This window comes from Apis cerana, linkage group LG12 (genome assembly GCF_029169275.1).
Source record: "Apis cerana isolate GH-2021 linkage group LG12, AcerK_1.0, whole genome shotgun sequence".
Taxonomy (NCBI): Eukaryota; Metazoa; Arthropoda; class Insecta; order Hymenoptera; family Apidae; genus Apis; species Apis cerana.
This window is the reverse complement of record NC_083863.1, coordinates 7,216,343-7,235,120: the sequence shown is the minus strand read 5'-3', so window position 1 is coordinate 7,235,120 and position 18,778 is coordinate 7,216,343. Positions and strand designations below refer to the sequence as shown.

The window sequence follows — 18,778 nt, the reverse complement described above, 5'->3', positions numbered from 1 at the left end:
AAAAACCGTTCCTATAAAAATATTATTGAAATATAAAATTATCAATTTATTCGATCATCTATTAAGATATTAAAATAGATGAATATTTTATTGAATAATAAAGATAATTTCATTATATCGATGTTTCATTTGCATATAAAACTGTTACGATAATGAAATTACTATGAATAAAAATATGACTAAATTTAAAAAAAAAATTAATTTTTTAAAAAAAAAAAACTTTAGGGAAATGGAAAATTATATATTAATAATCTTAAATGTATAGATAAAATAAATTTTATTACAAGAAAAATATATAATTTGACATTATCTTTTGAAAATCGTGAATTCGGTATAATGAATATGTGCTGTACAAATAAAAATATAAATTGTATTTTATAAAAGCAGATGTAAGCAAAATGTGTAATACTTATCAAAATATTGTTATAAAAATACTTTTCTATGATATTCGCAAAACTACATACAATGCATTGTAATTAAATTTATTAAAATACTTTATAATTTTTAATTTGACAAATTATAAATTATACTTTAAAAAATTTAATATTTCGATTATTAATTATTTTTACTAATCATGTGCACAAAAATAATTATAATACGTAATGAGTACAAAAATTATTTAACAAAAAACTTATTGAGTCTTTAAAAATTTTTTGCACCGATTATTATTAATGAAAATTATTATTATTATTATTATAACTTTATTTCTTATATATATAAAAAAATATAATCAATTTAATGAAAATGTACCAAAATTAAAAATATATTAAATAATGTATTTATACAATTGATATCACATACCAACATATAAATTTAAATGGAACTATGCTCAAAATAAAATAAAAAATATTTTCTTTTTTTCTTTCATTTATAAAACTATTTAAATTTATTTCAATACAAAATAATAGTATTTTCTATCACTGTCTTTAAATAAAATTATTAATGGTAGTGTTATCAATTATTACGTTTTTTCAATATGTACTTCTTTTAATATCTGTTGAACTTTCATACTCTATAACCCCTGCGTTCAGCATTTTTTATAGAATTTGCCAAGCAAAGTGCGAAAATAATGCCAATCAACTGGAACAATATAATTATTTATTTTATAATTATTCGTTTACTTTGTGATAATAGATAGAAAAAAATAATAGCTGTAAATAACAGCATAAATATATACTTAATTAAACTTATTTATAACTATATAAGATGACTATATACATTGATAATTGTTTAAAATACGTAGGATTTAAACGTTATAAAATTTATGAAATAATATATAAAATAAACTCACCTCAACACCGGCAATAGCAATAGCGACACTACCAAATACAGTTCCGGCAAATTTGAGCATATCTTTTAATACTTCTACACAGCCATTCGAATACGTATTACTCACAGAGCAAGTATTATTATTATTATCATTTTCTTTACAACAACTTGCAGGAATAGGATTGCCATTATAATCACTTGGAGAGTGGACACCACAGCATTGCAACTGCCAAAAATTATTTCTCACTTAATTATTTTATTTAACAATAAATTTTTAAAAAATTCATCTCTTTTTCGTTTTAATATAAATGATATTATGAAATAATAATAAATAACAATACTCACATTTTTCTGAACGAGATCAATAAATTCTTTACTCTCCGAGTTCAAAAAGTAACCATTAAATATCTCCTGATATTTCTCTGATATATTGCGGAAATTATCATCATTTTTGACAACTATAAAGGCATAAACGGCAATTGCTATTTGCACGAGCAAAATAAACAGAAGAAACGATGCGAACTGAAAATAAAGAATTAAATTTCATAATTAAATAATAAGTGAAAATTAAAAAAATTATTATATATAATAATATATGCTTACGGTAATTGTCATGCAATGACTTTCTCGGATAGCACCGCAGCATCCGAAAAATGATATTACAAAAATTATACTGCCAAGAACGATCAATGTTATCGATGGAAACGCAAGACCGGTTTCGATTTGCTTACTTACTCCTAATATTTGTAGATGTACCAAAACACCGAGAGTTAGAATACCTAACCCGCATACCTGTAATATATAACAATTTCAAAGATAAGTAATAATTCAATGAGAATTAATTTAATAAATATAAATTTTGTAAAAATATTTCATAAAAGATTATTTATTAATATTTAATAATATTTTTCAATCATAATTTTTAATAATAATTTTTAATCGGATTGTATATAAATATCTGATTGAAAAATGACAGTAATTTATTACATCACATTGCACAATATCAACCGGTTGACATTGAGGGTACTATAGATGGTACACCGCTTTTACAATCGTCCGTAGATGAATTTAGGTCATGTTCCATGTGTAAGCCAAGTGTTAGTTCAACGGACTTTTAATAAGGAATGTTAAAACCTCAGGAATATCATAATTTTTAATTCAACGATATTTCTTTTTTTCATCATGAATTTGAAGGGAAAAAAAAATAAATTTGAATTATCTATATTCCGTATTCCGTATTTCATATAAATTTATCAGAATCAATGATAATTCGAATTAAATAGAGAAAAGAAATATAAATTGTAAAAATATATTTTTTTTTCTAATTTTTAACAGTTAAATATGTTATCTACGATATAAAATTTTCTCGTTAAATGACATCATTGATAAAACGAAATCAATAATGATACTATCTTTTCTAATAAAACTTTTAATGCTTTTGACAAATAATATATCTGTTGTAACACAATTTTACGTGTCAATATTCTTAGAAATATATTGTAATTTGAAATTTTGATTGATATAGATAAATCTTTTTAATTATAGAACAATGATTGACATCTTTCATATATCATCAAAATCACGTTTATAAAAAAATCTTTAACGTTAAATTAAAATGATTGATTAATAAAATGTAACTAATCTATAATCCCAGCAATACGATCGATTTACCGATTGTATTAATTTTCTAGAAAATTTTACTACCAATCATAAAAACATAACAATAGCAGAATCACTACGATCGATTGTAAGAAGCAAATAATTGTAAATTTTAAGTAATCGGTGATAAGATACTACTCAGAAAAACAAATAAATCAACATTTAATTAAAGATAGAAAAAAATTAAGCGATAAAACGATACGAAAAGAAGAAACTGATTTAAATTTCATTTAGATTAGATGCAATTATTATTGAGAATCGCACACTCTATATCAGATAAACAATTTTTTAAAATATTAATTAAAATTAAAAAGATATTTACACTATATTTTGGAGATATTTAATTATAGAATTGAAGTTATTTAAAATCGTGTATCCTATATAATTTCAATTTTATAGATCATATAAAAAATTATAAAAAATTAATAAATAATTAAAACGAATAAAAAATTATATATACATATAAAATATAAAATTTCTTTTGCAATTCCATGATATTAAAAATAAAAACGATATAATGATTTATGAGATCAAATAGATCAATGGAAAATATTTGCTTAAGTAAAGCCAATTGCAGACCAATACTGTATCCTTGACACTTTATAAGACAACATTTTCTTCGTGCATTGCATACATTTGAAACTATTGTAATCGATGATGAGAGCCAACCATGTGCAAATGTCTGTCACACGAATTTTAATCCATAACGTGAATTTATCATTTAAAATCGCTTTCAATTCTTTGACTATAGTTTCTTCACGAATTAGAATTAAATTGGTATTATATGAACTAGTTTTCAAGTTATACTTTCTCGTAATAAGATTTTAAATATAAACATTTTAAAAGATTCCGATTGAAATGGAGAACTTTGTAGTTATATAAATATATAATTAATATAGAAAATAGAAAACCTCATGAAAATTCATACTTGCCAGATTTTAAATATCATTTCTTATAAACAAATTCTAAAGCGCAACGAAATAAAATCATATGTATTATTTAAAAATTAATATGTTATCGTTTTTCTTTATTACTTTTGATGACGAAATATTTATATATTTAAAAATTATTCACGATTGCCGATAATCCATATAAATATTTTATGATATTTTCAGATTTGCAATTATGATTATTCTTAATCAAATCTTTAAGATAATGTGAAATTTGTTAGATTTATTTTTAGATTAAATTTTCAAGAAGAAAATAGAATTTATATTGATATTAAAGGATGAATAGAAACACAAATTAATTTATGAATTTCAATTTATCTAATAAATAAATTTATGCTTTCTTTAATCTATCGTCAGTTTAAAATATATATGAAAGTGAAACATATTTTAGAATTATATTTAGTGATTTATCGTATCTAACGATTCTTCAGTGATAATAATATAATCGTATACCAAGAATACACATGCATATGTTTGATAATCTAAACTGAATGACATCATTTCTATTCAACATTGTACATGCACATCTCTCGTTTGAAATAACGTAAATACATTTGGCGATGAAAATAAATTCAAATTTCAAACCCATTGACTTCGTCTGAATTGAACGTTCTTTTAAATGTGAATTAATTTCACGAATCAATGAATGAATATTGAATGAAGTGAGTAATTCTATTCTTTATTATAAATATTCAAATTTCTTTCACAAATAATATAAATATATAAAAATTTTTTAAATAGAAATCGTAAATATTATCACTTATATATCTATTTTTACCGAAATATATATATATATATATATATATATATATATATATATATATATATATAATTATATTTTGAAATTATCAAATACATTAAGAAAACTATGATAACAAAATAAGTTCCAAGAAAAATATTTATCTAAGTATTTCCTTATCTATATCTCAAGATATTATTTGTAATTTAATAATAAACATAAAAAAAATATTATTAAATAAATATTAAATGAGTATTATTTTAAGATATTTTATATGTTGATAGATAAAACGAGAAGATTAAATGTTTACGTGGACATTATTGAATTTATCAATATTCCTATAGATTTTTATATATAAAAAATTCTTTTAGCGTCAGTAACAGTTCGTTTATAAGTACATAAATCAATTCAACGTTTAAATATACTTGCAATCAAAATTACATGTATAATAATAAATTTCGATGATTGTTTATTAACATAATTACTGTTAATTAACGTTATAAACATAATCTCGTTAAATCAACTAATCATTTCCTGACTTTTAATAAATTTGATAACAAACATAAGCAATAATGAATGTAAGTTGTAGTAAGAAAAAGAAAAAATTGATTTCGATTTCTACTATTCTTAAATGAGCTCTTTCTCAATAAGAATGTAATTTTGTTTCAATTTTTAATAGAGTATAAGTGGGAACCCGTTTCGAGGAAAGTAACAAAACCTGTTAACAAGTTTGAAAAACATCGAAGCCTTGAAAGGTATTTCATTGCATCACAAAAGAATGTCACTGGTAAAAAAGCTTCTTTTTTTTTTTTTTGTCTTTTCTTCTTTTCTTTGCTTGAGAAGTCTCGTGCATGTAACTACGGTTGTTGAATCTGCGCGTAAAATAACCGAAACGCGGATGACTCAATCGTTCAAGTTTCCATGGAAACTTGAATTCTGATATATTACAAAAATTCAAGATAAAACATAAAATAAAAATACAATATAATCATTTAATAAAATGGATAGAAGATATCAAAAAGTAAACATTTGTACGTGTTCATTATTGAAATAATATTTTTTTATCTTTTTTTCTTAAAAAAAAGAAATTATGTAAGTTCCTTTTAATGATATAATATATTTTATGATAAATCATAAATCATAAATCATAAATCGATTTGTGTAAAATTTATATAAAATCATATCACGCTTTTATCTCGTTATCATAATTATTTTTTAAATAATTCTGTATAAATTTTATATATATATGTATATATAATTTAATATTTTTTATAAGATAAAAATTTTGCATAAGATTAATCCTGTGCTAATGGTAATGAATTATTATAAATATAATGGATGGAAGTTTAAATATTTAAAACATAATGAACTAAACTCGAGTTATTTCATATTTAACAATCCGTATGACTAATTCTTTTTATTTGTCTTTATAAATAATTATTTAAAAATTAATGTAAATTTAATGTGAGACAAAAAAAGACAATCAATTTTTCTTTTTTGAAATTTAAAATTCAAATTAAAAAATTTCTATTTAAACAAATTTGAAGATTAAAACGATTCGATTTTTAACTAATGCTTTTGACTATAAGTACTTTTAATAATAAATATTTTAATACTAAAAAAGCAATATTTAAAATTTAATAAAATATAATTCTTAATCGAGAAATGAATTTAAAAATATTACACTGCATTTTTTATTTAAATTTCTTATATATAATTTTCATATATTTATATATATATTAGTTCTACGTTTTAATTATAATTTCCCACATCAAAATTTTTTTCGTATTTTACATAATATTAAATTTAATTGTATATTATTCAATGCCATACACAACGTGGATTATTCTTCTGTAATAGTTTAAAATAGAGAAGGAAACAATTATGTGATTATATACGTGATATAACTGTTCATATGAAAATTATTCAATTACGTAAAAAATCTGATAAAAAAATATTATTGTATATAATAATTAGCAATTAAAATAAACATAATTTCGTAAATAAATAAATTCAATTATATATCAAAAATATGGTTTTTATTGAATAATTTTTTTGTATATGATAGACGCCAAAAGATTTAAACAATTTTTAATTCCTAAACAATAATGTTGTATGAATTGTAAGATTATTCAATTTTACATGCGAATAGCACATAGCAAATTCAGTAGTAATGAGAATTTAATTTAATAGTAGTATATTCTAAAATTCAAGATATCATATGAATTCTTAATGACATGACTCTCAATGCAGAAAACTCAATACGATTTTCTTGATTAGATATATCAAAATAGATATAACAAAATGCTGTACATAAAAGATTTCATTTTATAAGAATTATTATAACATTCTGTTTTATTTAAGGTTTGTTTATAACTTATGACTATTTTTCATTATTTTTAATTAACAATTTAGCTTTTAATTTATGATCATTGAATATTACGTAACATTATGAAATATCAACATTTATTTTATAATGTAAAAAAACATATATATTGGTTTTACAATAATATAAAAAATATTTACATGTAACTATTTAAATGGTATGTTACGAGCATAAAATTTCAAGGAAATCTTAACTCAACTAAACCTTGAGTAAAACAAGCAATTTAGAGCAAAATTACATTCAGTTCCCTCTGACCCTGGAGAAATGACGCAGTTTCGTTGTAAAGCATATAAACTATTTCGGACCAAATGCTAGTTAAGTAATGCTAGGTAAGTTGGAATTGGAATAATTTTTTCATTTTTATAATGCTACAGTACATTTTTTATTTCACTTTCAATTTTATAAATAAAATGTTAGTCAATAGTTAATTTATTATTATCAATAAATTCTTTGAAAAATATCTTAAATATTTATTTTTTTTATGAATTATTTATTTTTCTAATATTAAGCTTAAAAAAGAAAATTATCTATGACCTAAAAAACTTAATAGATAAAATAATATAAAACGATATCCTAATTAAATTCTAATTATATAAACAATTTATTATTTTTAAATAAAAAAATCAATCAATCACTTACCACAAAGATAAAATTAAAAATAAAAAGCAAATATTTGATACACTCTGAAATACAATTCATTTTGATTTATTCAGTACTAATGTTGATTCAATTATAGAGAATAAAACACGATACAATTAAAAAAAGAGGAGAAATGCTTGTTGCATGATCGGATGACACATAAAAACCTAAGATCTAATCAAGATGAACGTGGAGCAATCACTAAAAACATGATGGTAGTATACCTACCGAAATACATGAAAAACATCTCATTCTATCTCTATTCCTTCTTTATTCATCTCACACTCATCATTCCCTGGCAATGGCTCATGCTTACGTCATTTATGAGAGAATGCAATTTCTTAACATAAGTATTATTAATATAAAAGAAAAAAAGAAAAAGGAAATATATTTTCAAAAAATCAACCATAACCTTAAATCATATAACATAAGATCGTGAAATTATGATGAAACTAAGGATTCAATATAATTTTACAAGAATATATATAAAGTGTCTTCATTGATAATTTATTTTTTTCAAAAAAACTATTTTCTAAATTATTAAAAATATTATTATATACATTACATGGTTGTGTAATTTTTCTTTTTGAAATTTCATATTATTATTATTATAGTGATTTAAAAATTATTATAATCTTATGAATATTAAATTATAAAAAAAAATTAATAAAACTCATTTATAGATATTCTACATGAAAATTTAAATTTAAATGTACTTTATACATTTCAATATCTTATAGTTCTAGTACGAATAAAAATGAATAAAAATCATTATATCAATTATTTAATAATTGAAAAAAATTTATATTTGTTCCATTTTTTACGTTATGATTTTCTATTCATATTATTATATAAGATAGCAAATATTTTTTAGATTTTTTGCAAATTTTACATCAATATTAATTAAGCTTATAATAATTTTTCATGTTTACATTTAATGAAATTAATTATTATTAAAATTATTTGTACTTATAAAACAATTAATAATTAAATATTTATATAAATATATTTTTTAAAACTAATCTAACAATTAGAATTCAAAAGTGTTAACGTTTTTCAACCGTAATGAGTTATTCTTATCGCATGACTCACAATTTACTACTTACATTGGCGTATGTTTAAACAAACCTATGCGAAACTATTGATTCACTCTTCATTTTTATCCTTTCATTTCAAGTATATTTCATTATAATTAATATTTCAAATATATTAAATTTTGTAGATGATTGCAATATTGATAACGAAGGCATTACAGGAATTTATTGCAATATCTTAAATTTCGATAATCAATATATTTACACACATATGAACAATCATATCAAATTGATAAGATTATGAATTCAAAGTAAAAATTATTACCTTTTTAAAAGAAATGTTGAAGTTTTTTTTAAATAAAAATATGATATTAAAATCAAAATGATTACATAAAAGTAAATTCATATAAAATTTATGAAAAATCTGACATTGACTATTATTCTTACTTTTAACTATTAACAATCAAAAATATATAAATAAAATTTATTATTTAAAAATTTTCTAAAAAAAATCATCTAAAATAATTGATTTTGTGATGACATCAAATATAACATAAAAATTATTTATACATAATAAAAGACAAACTAAGTTTATCTTTAGTAAATTGTTAATTTCATAATGAGTTTTAGAATAATAACAGAAAAATTTATTATTTAACATTAAATAATTATATATAAAATTACAAAATAAATTAAATATCGTTTTAAATAAATAAATAAAAATATAATAAATAATTATTAGTACTAACCGCGAAGATGAAATTAAATATGAAGAGTAGATATTTTATCATTCCCATTCCGCAACTCATCTTCGTAGTTAAATAAATCCGAATAAATATCAGAAGTTCAAAGGAAAATATTCAACAGGTTAGGTTAGAGGTGACACGAACAACACTGCAACACCGACGTCTCACGTTCAACTGATACTACAGTTGAAACGAGTTCCAGTCATGAAGCGCAATAACGCCGCACCCGTCTTTATCTAGAAAGATTAAATGTTTCTATATAAACTTCACAGTTTGAAAATAATATTAATAAAATAAAATATGAAATATATTAAATTTTTCATTGAAAAATTCAACGAAATTTTGTATTTAATGTTACATTTTGATATCGTTTCAATTGATCAACATCCGGTATAAGAAATTTTCCATGGCAATATTTTCTGTACTTACTATGATCGACTTGTTATATGTTATACATTGTAGGTATAAGATTCCTGCATAAATATTGAATTTAATTATAATTATCATATAAATATTTATTTTAATTGTAGGAAAATTTTACAAATTTGTATATAATAATAATTATATTACTTATGTTAATATATACAATAAATATTAAGTCAGACAAACGTCATTTATATTCTTACGACATAAATTTGATAATAAAAGGTTTGTTTTTTCATATTAGAAATTAATAATATTTAATAAATTTTTTAATACAATTTAATTTAATACAATTCTTTATTATTTATATTTAATTTTGAAGTGTTTTTCATTTAAGAAAATTATATTGTATATATTTTTTAAAATGGCACAATATTTTTGATATTAGTTATATTTTATTATTATTAATATTATTAATATTATTAATACTTATATAACATTGAAAAATTAATGCATATTCGATATAATCAAAACTTTGAAATGGATAAATATCATTATAAAATACTAGGATTAAATTAAATTAAAGATGTATAATGCAATACAGATATGAACGATAAAAAAAACATACATATATATTTTTTTTAAATATAATGAAAGTAGATTATTAAGTAATCAATATTTTAGAATATTTTGATTGTTGATTTAAAATATTGTCATTTGTTCCCAAATCTTTGGATGCTTGCGCAAATGATTGGGCAAGAGTTATCAATTTCTTTCTTCTTTTCATCCTTTCTCGACATGTTCTTTCGTAATATAACATACACAACATGAAACATATCTAAAAATAGCTACCATTAAATTTTTAATTTTATTTATAATGTGATAATTAATTAGTAAATATTTATTACCTGTAATAATACTGTAAATAATGCAAGCAAGAAAATATGAAGAAGAATTGATCTAATACGATTTATTATAACATATTGACAACCGCGTGCATACATTGTAATACATATTCCTTTACTATTGGTAGTATTTGTAAGTGACGATGTAACACAACAAGACCAGGGAACTGCATCTTTGCTGAGATAATCAGTTGGACCATTTATTCCACAACAATGCAACTAAAGAAAAGCAAACGTTTACATAATTTTACGATTTTACATAATAAATTAATTTAATATACCTCTGAATGAATTTGATCCCAAAGAGCTGAATTTATATGACCCAAATCTGTATGATTTTCTGATACAGCGAGTTCGAATACATGTTTATGATGTGCAATTGCTAATAAATCTACTTGTTCATGTCTGACAAGAGCCCAAATTCCAGCACTCATATTGATAATTATAACAATCATTAGAGCCATAGAAAACTAAATGGAAAACATGTTTCTTTACCAAAAATGGATAAGGAAGAAATTGTATCAAAAAATATAAATCGATACAATGATCAGAAATATATAATATGTATATCCTAAAGATTACTTATATACTATAAAAAAAAATAATTAACGCAATTGATTATTTAATAATTTAAATAAATAATTTCTTACAATTATAACTTGACTTCTATTCGTAAAATCTACGAATTTCCAAATGCACCAAGCTATTAGACACGTTATCAAACCCATTACGAGAAGCATTATCGCTGAACCACATATATTACTAGGGGTGAGAAATGAATATTCAAATAATTGCGATATAAAATAGCTAGCACAAACACTTTCTATAATACTACATACCTATAGAAAGGAAAGTTTATATTATTTATAATACAATGTATTCTCAATATATAATATATATGTATTTTACACATTTAATATATATATGATGATTGATTATATTTTGATGTTGCTCATAATAAGATTAAAGATTTTGAAATATAATAAAGATTTTGAAATAAATAGAATAAAAAATTTAAAATTTTAATAATAACATTTCACATAATTATAAATTTTCATATTAATATTAGTTGTCGTTTATTTTTTCATTCGAGAATATTTTCAATAAATTATATTTCGATTACTTAATAAGAACTAACTATTTAATTATAAAATTATTTTATATCATAATATTATTTTAAAAAAATAATAATCTTAATTAAATTTAATAAAAAATAGAATTTTTTGAATAAATCAATTATAATAGTAAATATATATATAAGTATATATATAAAATTATTTATTAAATTATGATATCATATAAAAACTTTTAATACATAAATTCTAATATTTATATTATTTATTTTCGTTATTTATTTTATATTAATAACAAAATAAATATTATATTAATTATAATTACATTAATTTTAGATGATAAAAAATTTATAGAATTTGAGAAAAAAAATAATAATAAACTATAATTCAAAGGTCATACTATTATAATATATAAAAAAACAGATGCGCTTTTATTCAATTGGCAAATATCCAATTCTGCAACAAATCAGAACTATCCGACTAAATTTTTAATAATAGAATACTAAAAAAAAAAAATAGAAAATTTCATTTATATTTGAGGATTTAAATAAAACAATTTTTTTTTTTTATATATTTTTTGATATTTGCTTATAAACAATAGTATTACTCTAATTCAAGATATAAATATGCACTTACACCAATAACAATGGCACCACCACTAAGAAAGTAATATAAACAAGCAAGTGTTTGTGCCATCACGAATTTATTTAAAAAACACTTCAATAATATGAACAATATAAACTAAGAAAAAGAAGAAAATATCACTAAATATTGAGCAACTGTCGCCACGGCGACCAGATGTACCTCAAACTTGAATCGTCATTCTTTTCAATACTAAACTAAAAACATAATTAATTTTGTATTGTTTTTATCGACATATTTTATATATTATTGTTTTATCTATATATATATACATATATACATTTAATTATTTATGTTTTCTATTAATTAAAATCAAAAATGCGGTTGTCATGAACAAAATATAGTATAGATGTAACATCGTATAATTTTAATATTAATTTTTTACATTCATTACAATTTAAAGTCAAAAATTATACTTAAGCTAATCAACAAATATAATAAAATTAATAAATAAAATATTATAAAATATAAAAATATAAAAATAACAAATAAAGAATATAATAAAATTTTGAATTTGTTGTATATATATTTATATATATATATATATATTTAGAAATGATATGAAATTCTACAGAATAGATTTCATATCTATTTCATATTTCGTTTATGCATATGATTCATTAAAGAAACAAGGTTATCTATTATTGTTAGTTTAGAATGTAAATAATATTAATTAAAAATCTTTTAATATAAGACTTTAATTTAATATAAAATTTTTATTATAAGTAGTTAAATCATTCATTATGGCTTCACAGAAAAATGAATTTTGTGATTTATCTGAAATTATTTTAAATGAAAACACTGACAGTACTACACAAGTACGTAATATTAAAAAAATATAAATGCAAGTTAATAAAATTTTATTTTTATTGAAATATAAATTAATTTTAGTTTCATAAGACATTAAAGCGACCAAAGCGTGTATTACATTTTTCGGATGGTGATTTAGAAGAATATTCTGAAGATGAAACAGATTCAAAAAGTGTAAATAAAACACTGAACCATATAGATCCAGTTAGGTTTTATTTATAATTATTATTAAATTAATTCTTTAATTTTCTTATTTTATAACTTCCATTAAATAAATTCAATGAAATTTTTTTCTAGAAATCTCTAAATTGGTTACCTTGGGCATGGTATCAAACTACTTCAATTGGTAATAAGTTATTAGATGGATGTGATTACATGGGTGAATGGTTAGCTAATTTTTTTGGTATCACAGCACCTAAATATCAATTTGAAATCAATGAATTTTATAGACTTCAAGCTCTTGAAAATGAGATGTTACATAAACAAGATTTAGAAATGGGTGGATGGAATGAAAACAATAAAAATAATCTTGTGAATAATATACAATAAATTTATAATTTAAGTTTTATAATATTCTTTCATTAAATTATTAATTTTATATTAATAAAGTATATTTATAATATATATTCCATATATTAAAAATATCTAAGTTATAGGATTAATTATTATAATAATTATATTTATTTATTCTAATATTATACATAAAAAATGTCATTTTTAAAAATACCTATAGTATTTTTATTTTTTTACATATATATTTAATATAGTATAAAAAATTTTTAATACCAGAATGTATTATATTGGAGTAACACAAATTAATATTACAAACATTTAAATATAAAAATGTTATTTTTTTTTTTAGAAAACTTACAATAATATAAATAACAATATATTGTAGCTTTTCATTTTATTTGAAATTGCATATGAATTAATTTTTTTTATTTAATAATAATATTGTTATAAGTTGTGTATATAAAAGATTTATATACAACAATTTTTTTGTTCTAGAAATATTTAGTATTAAAATACTTTTATATATAAGTTTGTAATATTAATTCTAGTTCAGAAATCTTATATAATTATATTATATAATGTTCTTATACAAACTATATGTAATGACTTTAAATCATACATAACTATTAAATATAATTATTTAATAAAATTATAATTTTTGTAGCTATCACTTCATATTTATAAATTGGTTTGAATAATACTTTATATAAATCTCTTATTCGATCTTGAGAATGTTTCCTTATTATATAGAATTACTTTTATTCAAAAATTAAAAGTTGTTATAATATGAACTATTATATTAAAAAAAGAATTCAAATTGTAAAAATAAATGGAATGATACCATTTTATATTATTATAAGTGTTCTTATAAATAAACATTCCTAATTTCTTGTTTTTAGCATAGCATATACATAGTTATTTATCTGCAGTCTTGTATAGCAGAAAACTAATATTTAATTTTATATGAGTAGTCTTTTATTTTATGCTTTCAAAGCTTAAAAAATTATGTTTCTGGCACAAACCTATGTAAAGCACTAGTTAAGACTAGTAAAGAGCTTTGAAGGCCCTGAGGTAAATGCCTTTGCAACCATGAACCTTTATATTGTTCTATATGAGCCAACATTTTATTTGCTACATCTGTTCTAAATGTAGGTGGTAGATTACATATTCCTAAATTAATCACTGCAAGACCCATATTACTATTAGGATTAACACCAACACCAATCAATGTTCTGCCAATTTTACATGCTGTCAACATTAAATCGGCGGTTAATTGAAGTTCTTGTATTTCCATCGACGCAAATTTTGATGATAGATTTCCTTCATATAATGAATGTGAAATACGTTTAACTTGTTTTGTTACTTTCTATTAAATAAAAATATTTATTTATTATATATTCCTTAATATAATATTTATAATTATTGTATGGTTATATATATTTATATATACTTACTGCAAATAAATCAGCTGAAAGATATTCTAAATTTACATTATCTGGATCTGTTAATAATCTATATAATGTTGATCCTCGATTATCAGGAATTTGTTGCAAATCTTTTGTTCCTTGATTTTTACTTAAGGTAAGTACTAAAGTATCTAAACGTCCTAATTCTAATATTGCATTACCAATTTTATATTCAGAATCTTGAAAAACATGAACATCTAATAATTTTGTGATACACTTTTGTCTGTAAAATAAAATTATATTTATTAAAATTTATAATATATTTATATATAATTATCATCTATTATATTAATTATAAATTATTATTTATTACCTTGATATTTCAGATATTTCATAATTATCATCAATTCCTATATCTATTTCACTAATTGGATTCCATGCTAATCCTGCTGCTATTAAATATCCAATCCATGCAAAAGGATGAGGTGTAAGATGATGACTTCCAGACCAATGAGCTACAACTATACCAACTGAATCTTGTTCAAGAGAAGTTTTTATTGCATTCTTTGTATTTGCATATGTTGATGCTGGACATCCTGCTAAGCTGTTATAACTTGCTGTTCCAGAACTGGGTAATACATTACCACCTGCTATTCTAAATGCTTCTGTCCATTCAGAAAAATCATAATCAGCCTATAATATAAAATCTCATTGTCATCATAATGACTTTAATTTCATTATAATTTCATAAATTGTATAATTTTACCTGAAATCCATATTCAACAAGAATAATATTGCTAGGTATATTATGAAATTCTGCTTTAGAATGTAATCCATTAGAACAAAGCAATAAAGTTGTATTTGGATTTAAATTTAAAATATGCCAAAGTTCTTGAAGACAAGAATATGATTTAAATACTTCTGACATATCTGTTTCTATAGTTTCATTAATTGACAAATTCAAATCGAAATTTTCGGCTTGAACAAGCAAATTAGCCAATCTAGGTCCAACATGAACATAAGTTAAACTTGGAAATACTGCTAATAATTCTTGAAATATAGGCCACATTTGTGATAAATGATGCTGTCCTACATTAGAATCAACATCCAAAGTTGGAACTAAATCTAAATGTCGATCTCTGAAATAATAATTATTTTAGAAAATATTAAATATATATGAAAAAAATAATTTTATAGAATTATATGCAAACCTGCAATAACGATCAAGAGTAACCATTTCTGATTTTGAATAACATAATTGCCAATCGCAATTTGGTGTAAGTCTTGAATATAAATGCAAATAAGATATTTTAAAGGACGACCATAAATCGATCATATGAAGCAAATATTCTAATGTAGGTATACGTCCTCTAGGTGAGATATCTAACAATATACCACGATGCATAAATCTTGGTTCATCTTTTATAAAAACAGGTTCAATTTCACATACTTCTGATTTATTATGATTTTTACTTAATCGCAAAATTTGTACAAAAGTACAAACTGCATAATGTAATCCAGCTAAACTTCCAGCACCAACTTTAATAGTATTTTGCGAAATATGTAATTGATATCCTTCAGATGTATTAAATAATTTTTTATTTACTATACATTCAATTCGATTATCATTAAGTAATTTACCAGAACTAGGATGTACTTCACCAATTTTAACATCATAGCCTAATTCTAATAAATGAGTTCTGCTAATTTCCCAAACATCTAATATTCTATGTATGGATTCACTACCCTGTATAACATAATTTATTAAATATAAAAATGAAATAATATGTTATGTTATGTTATGTATCAAAATGATACCTGTATTATAGATATAAAAAGCTCTTTTCCAGCAATAAAAGGTGTAGAAAAATTTTTTAATTCAACAATGGTTTTTGGTTGTGGCCAAAGTAAACTATAAAGTCTACCTTTCTCTGTAGTCTTACTTGGACTTTCTTTGCCTGATTCACGTAATGGTACATCATAAACTGGATCTAGCGATTTATTAGATTCTATTGAAAGTTGACTCATATTACTTGAAATACTTTTTTGACAAAAATTTCCTTCTGTAAATGTTGTAGTTGGACTATGCATTGTTTCACTCTCGTTCGATATAAAGTTTGATAGAAATCTTTGAAGAAAACAGTGTAAAGATTGTTTTCCTCTAGAAAGATCATATGGAGTTTTTCCTGCAAAGGTTCTACAACAATTTTTGAGAATACATCAATAAATATTAACTAATTTATATATTATTTATATATAATTTATATATACCCTTTAATCGCTCGTATAAGAGGATTTGCACCAGCTTGTAATAATTCTTGACAAATAGTAACATCACCACGATTTACAGCATCATGTAATGGTGTAGCACCACAGCCATTAACAGCATTTACATCTGCACCTCTATCTACAGAAAAAAGGTTAAATTACAGAGTAATAATTAAATTTTTCAAAAGAAATAATTTTAAAATAATACCAATTAAACATGTAACAATATTTTTATTTCCATAACAAGCTGCCCAATGCAAAGGTGTGTTTTTACTACCATGGGAATCCCATGAATTTACATTTAATCCAGCATCTAGTAATTGCAATACTCTGTCTAACCTTTAAATAATTATGTAAAATATTCATTATTAAAATTATTTCAAGATAAATTTTATTTTAATATCATATATTAATTATTAATATTCATACTCAGATGCAGCAGTTGCTCTTAATAACTCTTCAATGTAAGTACGACGTATTATATCACTTGATGCAACATCTACAGCATTATGTCCATTAGTATTTTGAATAGCTGGATTAGCACCACAACTTAACAATGTTCTTACTATATCTGGTTGATTTGCCTACATTTTTTTATATAAATAAATTAGAAAGACCTTTTATTTTTCTTGAATTTTTATTTTATTTTCTACAATATACTATAATATTTGTCTCATTACCTTTGAAGCATATGAAAGGAAAGTACCTTCTTCTAAAAATGGTTGATTTAGAATTTTTTCTTTTGTTATACCTTCAGTTGTATTACCATTTTCACCTATATGAAAAAAATTTTCAAATTTGTACAAAATTGTACTTTAAAGATATACATGAATTATAACTTATTTTATAGGACATATTTTGTTTGTTTTTTTTATTCTATTTTATATATAAATATTTTTTGCATAACATTATATGATAATGGTAAAATTTAAATATAATGAAAAATTTGTGACACGTACATGCATCCAAAAGAGATCTAATTATATCTGTACGTCCATGTTCAATAGCTGTACGAATATTTTCGCAAATGTCTTGCATTTCTGCTTGTTCTTATGTCATATCAAAGTTGTATATTGCACAACATTATATACAAATTATTTCAATGTCAGCTATGTAAATCTATTACAAACATTTCACTGAACTTTCTCGTCATTTTGCTGATATAGCGTTAGATTGAATATCGCAAAGATATCGATATACCGACTAAATGAATATCGAGTCATCGAAATTATTTATCGATTTAATAAACTTTAAAAATGTTATTTCCATGACCTATATTTTTATTAAAATAATTAAAATTTCAAATAAGAAACAATTATAGCCTGATACATATTTAAAACTTAATAAATAATTATCTATAATTAATAATTGATTTT

The 18,778-nt window shown here is 21.7% G+C and overlaps 4 protein-coding genes across 7 annotated transcripts; 1 reads left to right on the top strand and 3 right to left on the bottom strand.

The window, feature by feature from the left end:
- Positions 1-260: 260 nt before the first annotated feature.
- On the bottom strand, positions 261-9,636 carry LOC108004225 (CD63 antigen). 2 transcript variants are annotated; one of them, XM_062082844.1, is made up of 5 exons: positions 9,426-9,636; positions 1,873-2,061; positions 1,615-1,791; positions 1,292-1,495; positions 261-1,080 (listed from the first exon to the last, which is right to left on the bottom strand). In XM_062082844.1, exons 1-5 carry the CDS (start codon positions 9,483-9,485, stop codon positions 1,006-1,008), a joined length of 705 nt encoding a protein of 234 aa, XP_061938828.1. In that variant the 5' UTR covers positions 9,486-9,636; the 3' UTR covers positions 261-1,005. The 2 variants fall into 2 exon arrangements, with proteins under 2 accessions (XP_061938828.1, XP_061938829.1); XM_062082845.1 differs by lacking the exon at positions 9,426-9,636 and adding an exon at positions 7,643-7,866.
- A 280-nt stretch (positions 9,637-9,916) lies between these two features.
- On the bottom strand, positions 9,917-12,539 carry LOC108003430 (tetraspanin-3-like). 3 transcript variants are annotated; one of them, XM_062082842.1, is made up of 5 exons: positions 12,400-12,539; positions 11,341-11,529; positions 10,972-11,160; positions 10,694-10,909; positions 9,917-10,633 (listed from the first exon to the last, which is right to left on the bottom strand). In XM_062082842.1, exons 1-5 carry the CDS (start codon positions 12,457-12,459, stop codon positions 10,499-10,501), a joined length of 789 nt encoding a protein of 262 aa, XP_061938826.1. In that variant the 5' UTR covers positions 12,460-12,539; the 3' UTR covers positions 9,917-10,498. The 3 variants fall into 3 exon arrangements, with proteins under 3 accessions (XP_061938826.1, XP_061938825.1, XP_061938827.1); XM_062082841.1 differs by having other exon boundaries at positions 9,917-10,623; XM_062082843.1 differs by having other exon boundaries at positions 9,917-10,623; positions 11,341-11,452.
- A 542-nt stretch (positions 12,540-13,081) lies between these two features.
- On the top strand, positions 13,082-14,581 carry LOC108004227 (protein FAM177A1). Its single transcript, XM_017066974.3, has 3 exons — positions 13,082-13,223; positions 13,297-13,419; positions 13,513-14,581. The coding sequence occupies exons 1-3, from the start codon at positions 13,149-13,151 to the stop codon at positions 13,762-13,764; spliced, it is 450 nt and encodes a 149-aa protein (XP_016922463.1). The 5' UTR covers positions 13,082-13,148; the 3' UTR covers positions 13,765-14,581.
- LOC108004238 (uncharacterized) lies at positions 13,874-18,667 on the bottom strand. The gene is made up of 11 exons (XM_017066997.3): positions 18,362-18,667; positions 18,083-18,177; positions 17,832-17,986; positions 17,611-17,741; positions 17,406-17,541; positions 16,953-17,331; positions 16,346-16,881; positions 15,901-16,273; positions 15,508-15,827; positions 15,183-15,417; positions 13,874-15,094 (listed from the first exon to the last, which is right to left on the bottom strand). The coding sequence occupies exons 1-11, from the start codon at positions 18,438-18,440 to the stop codon at positions 14,732-14,734; spliced, it is 2,802 nt and encodes a 933-aa protein (XP_016922486.1). The 5' UTR covers positions 18,441-18,667; the 3' UTR covers positions 13,874-14,731.
- Positions 18,668-18,778: the final 111 nt, after the last annotated feature.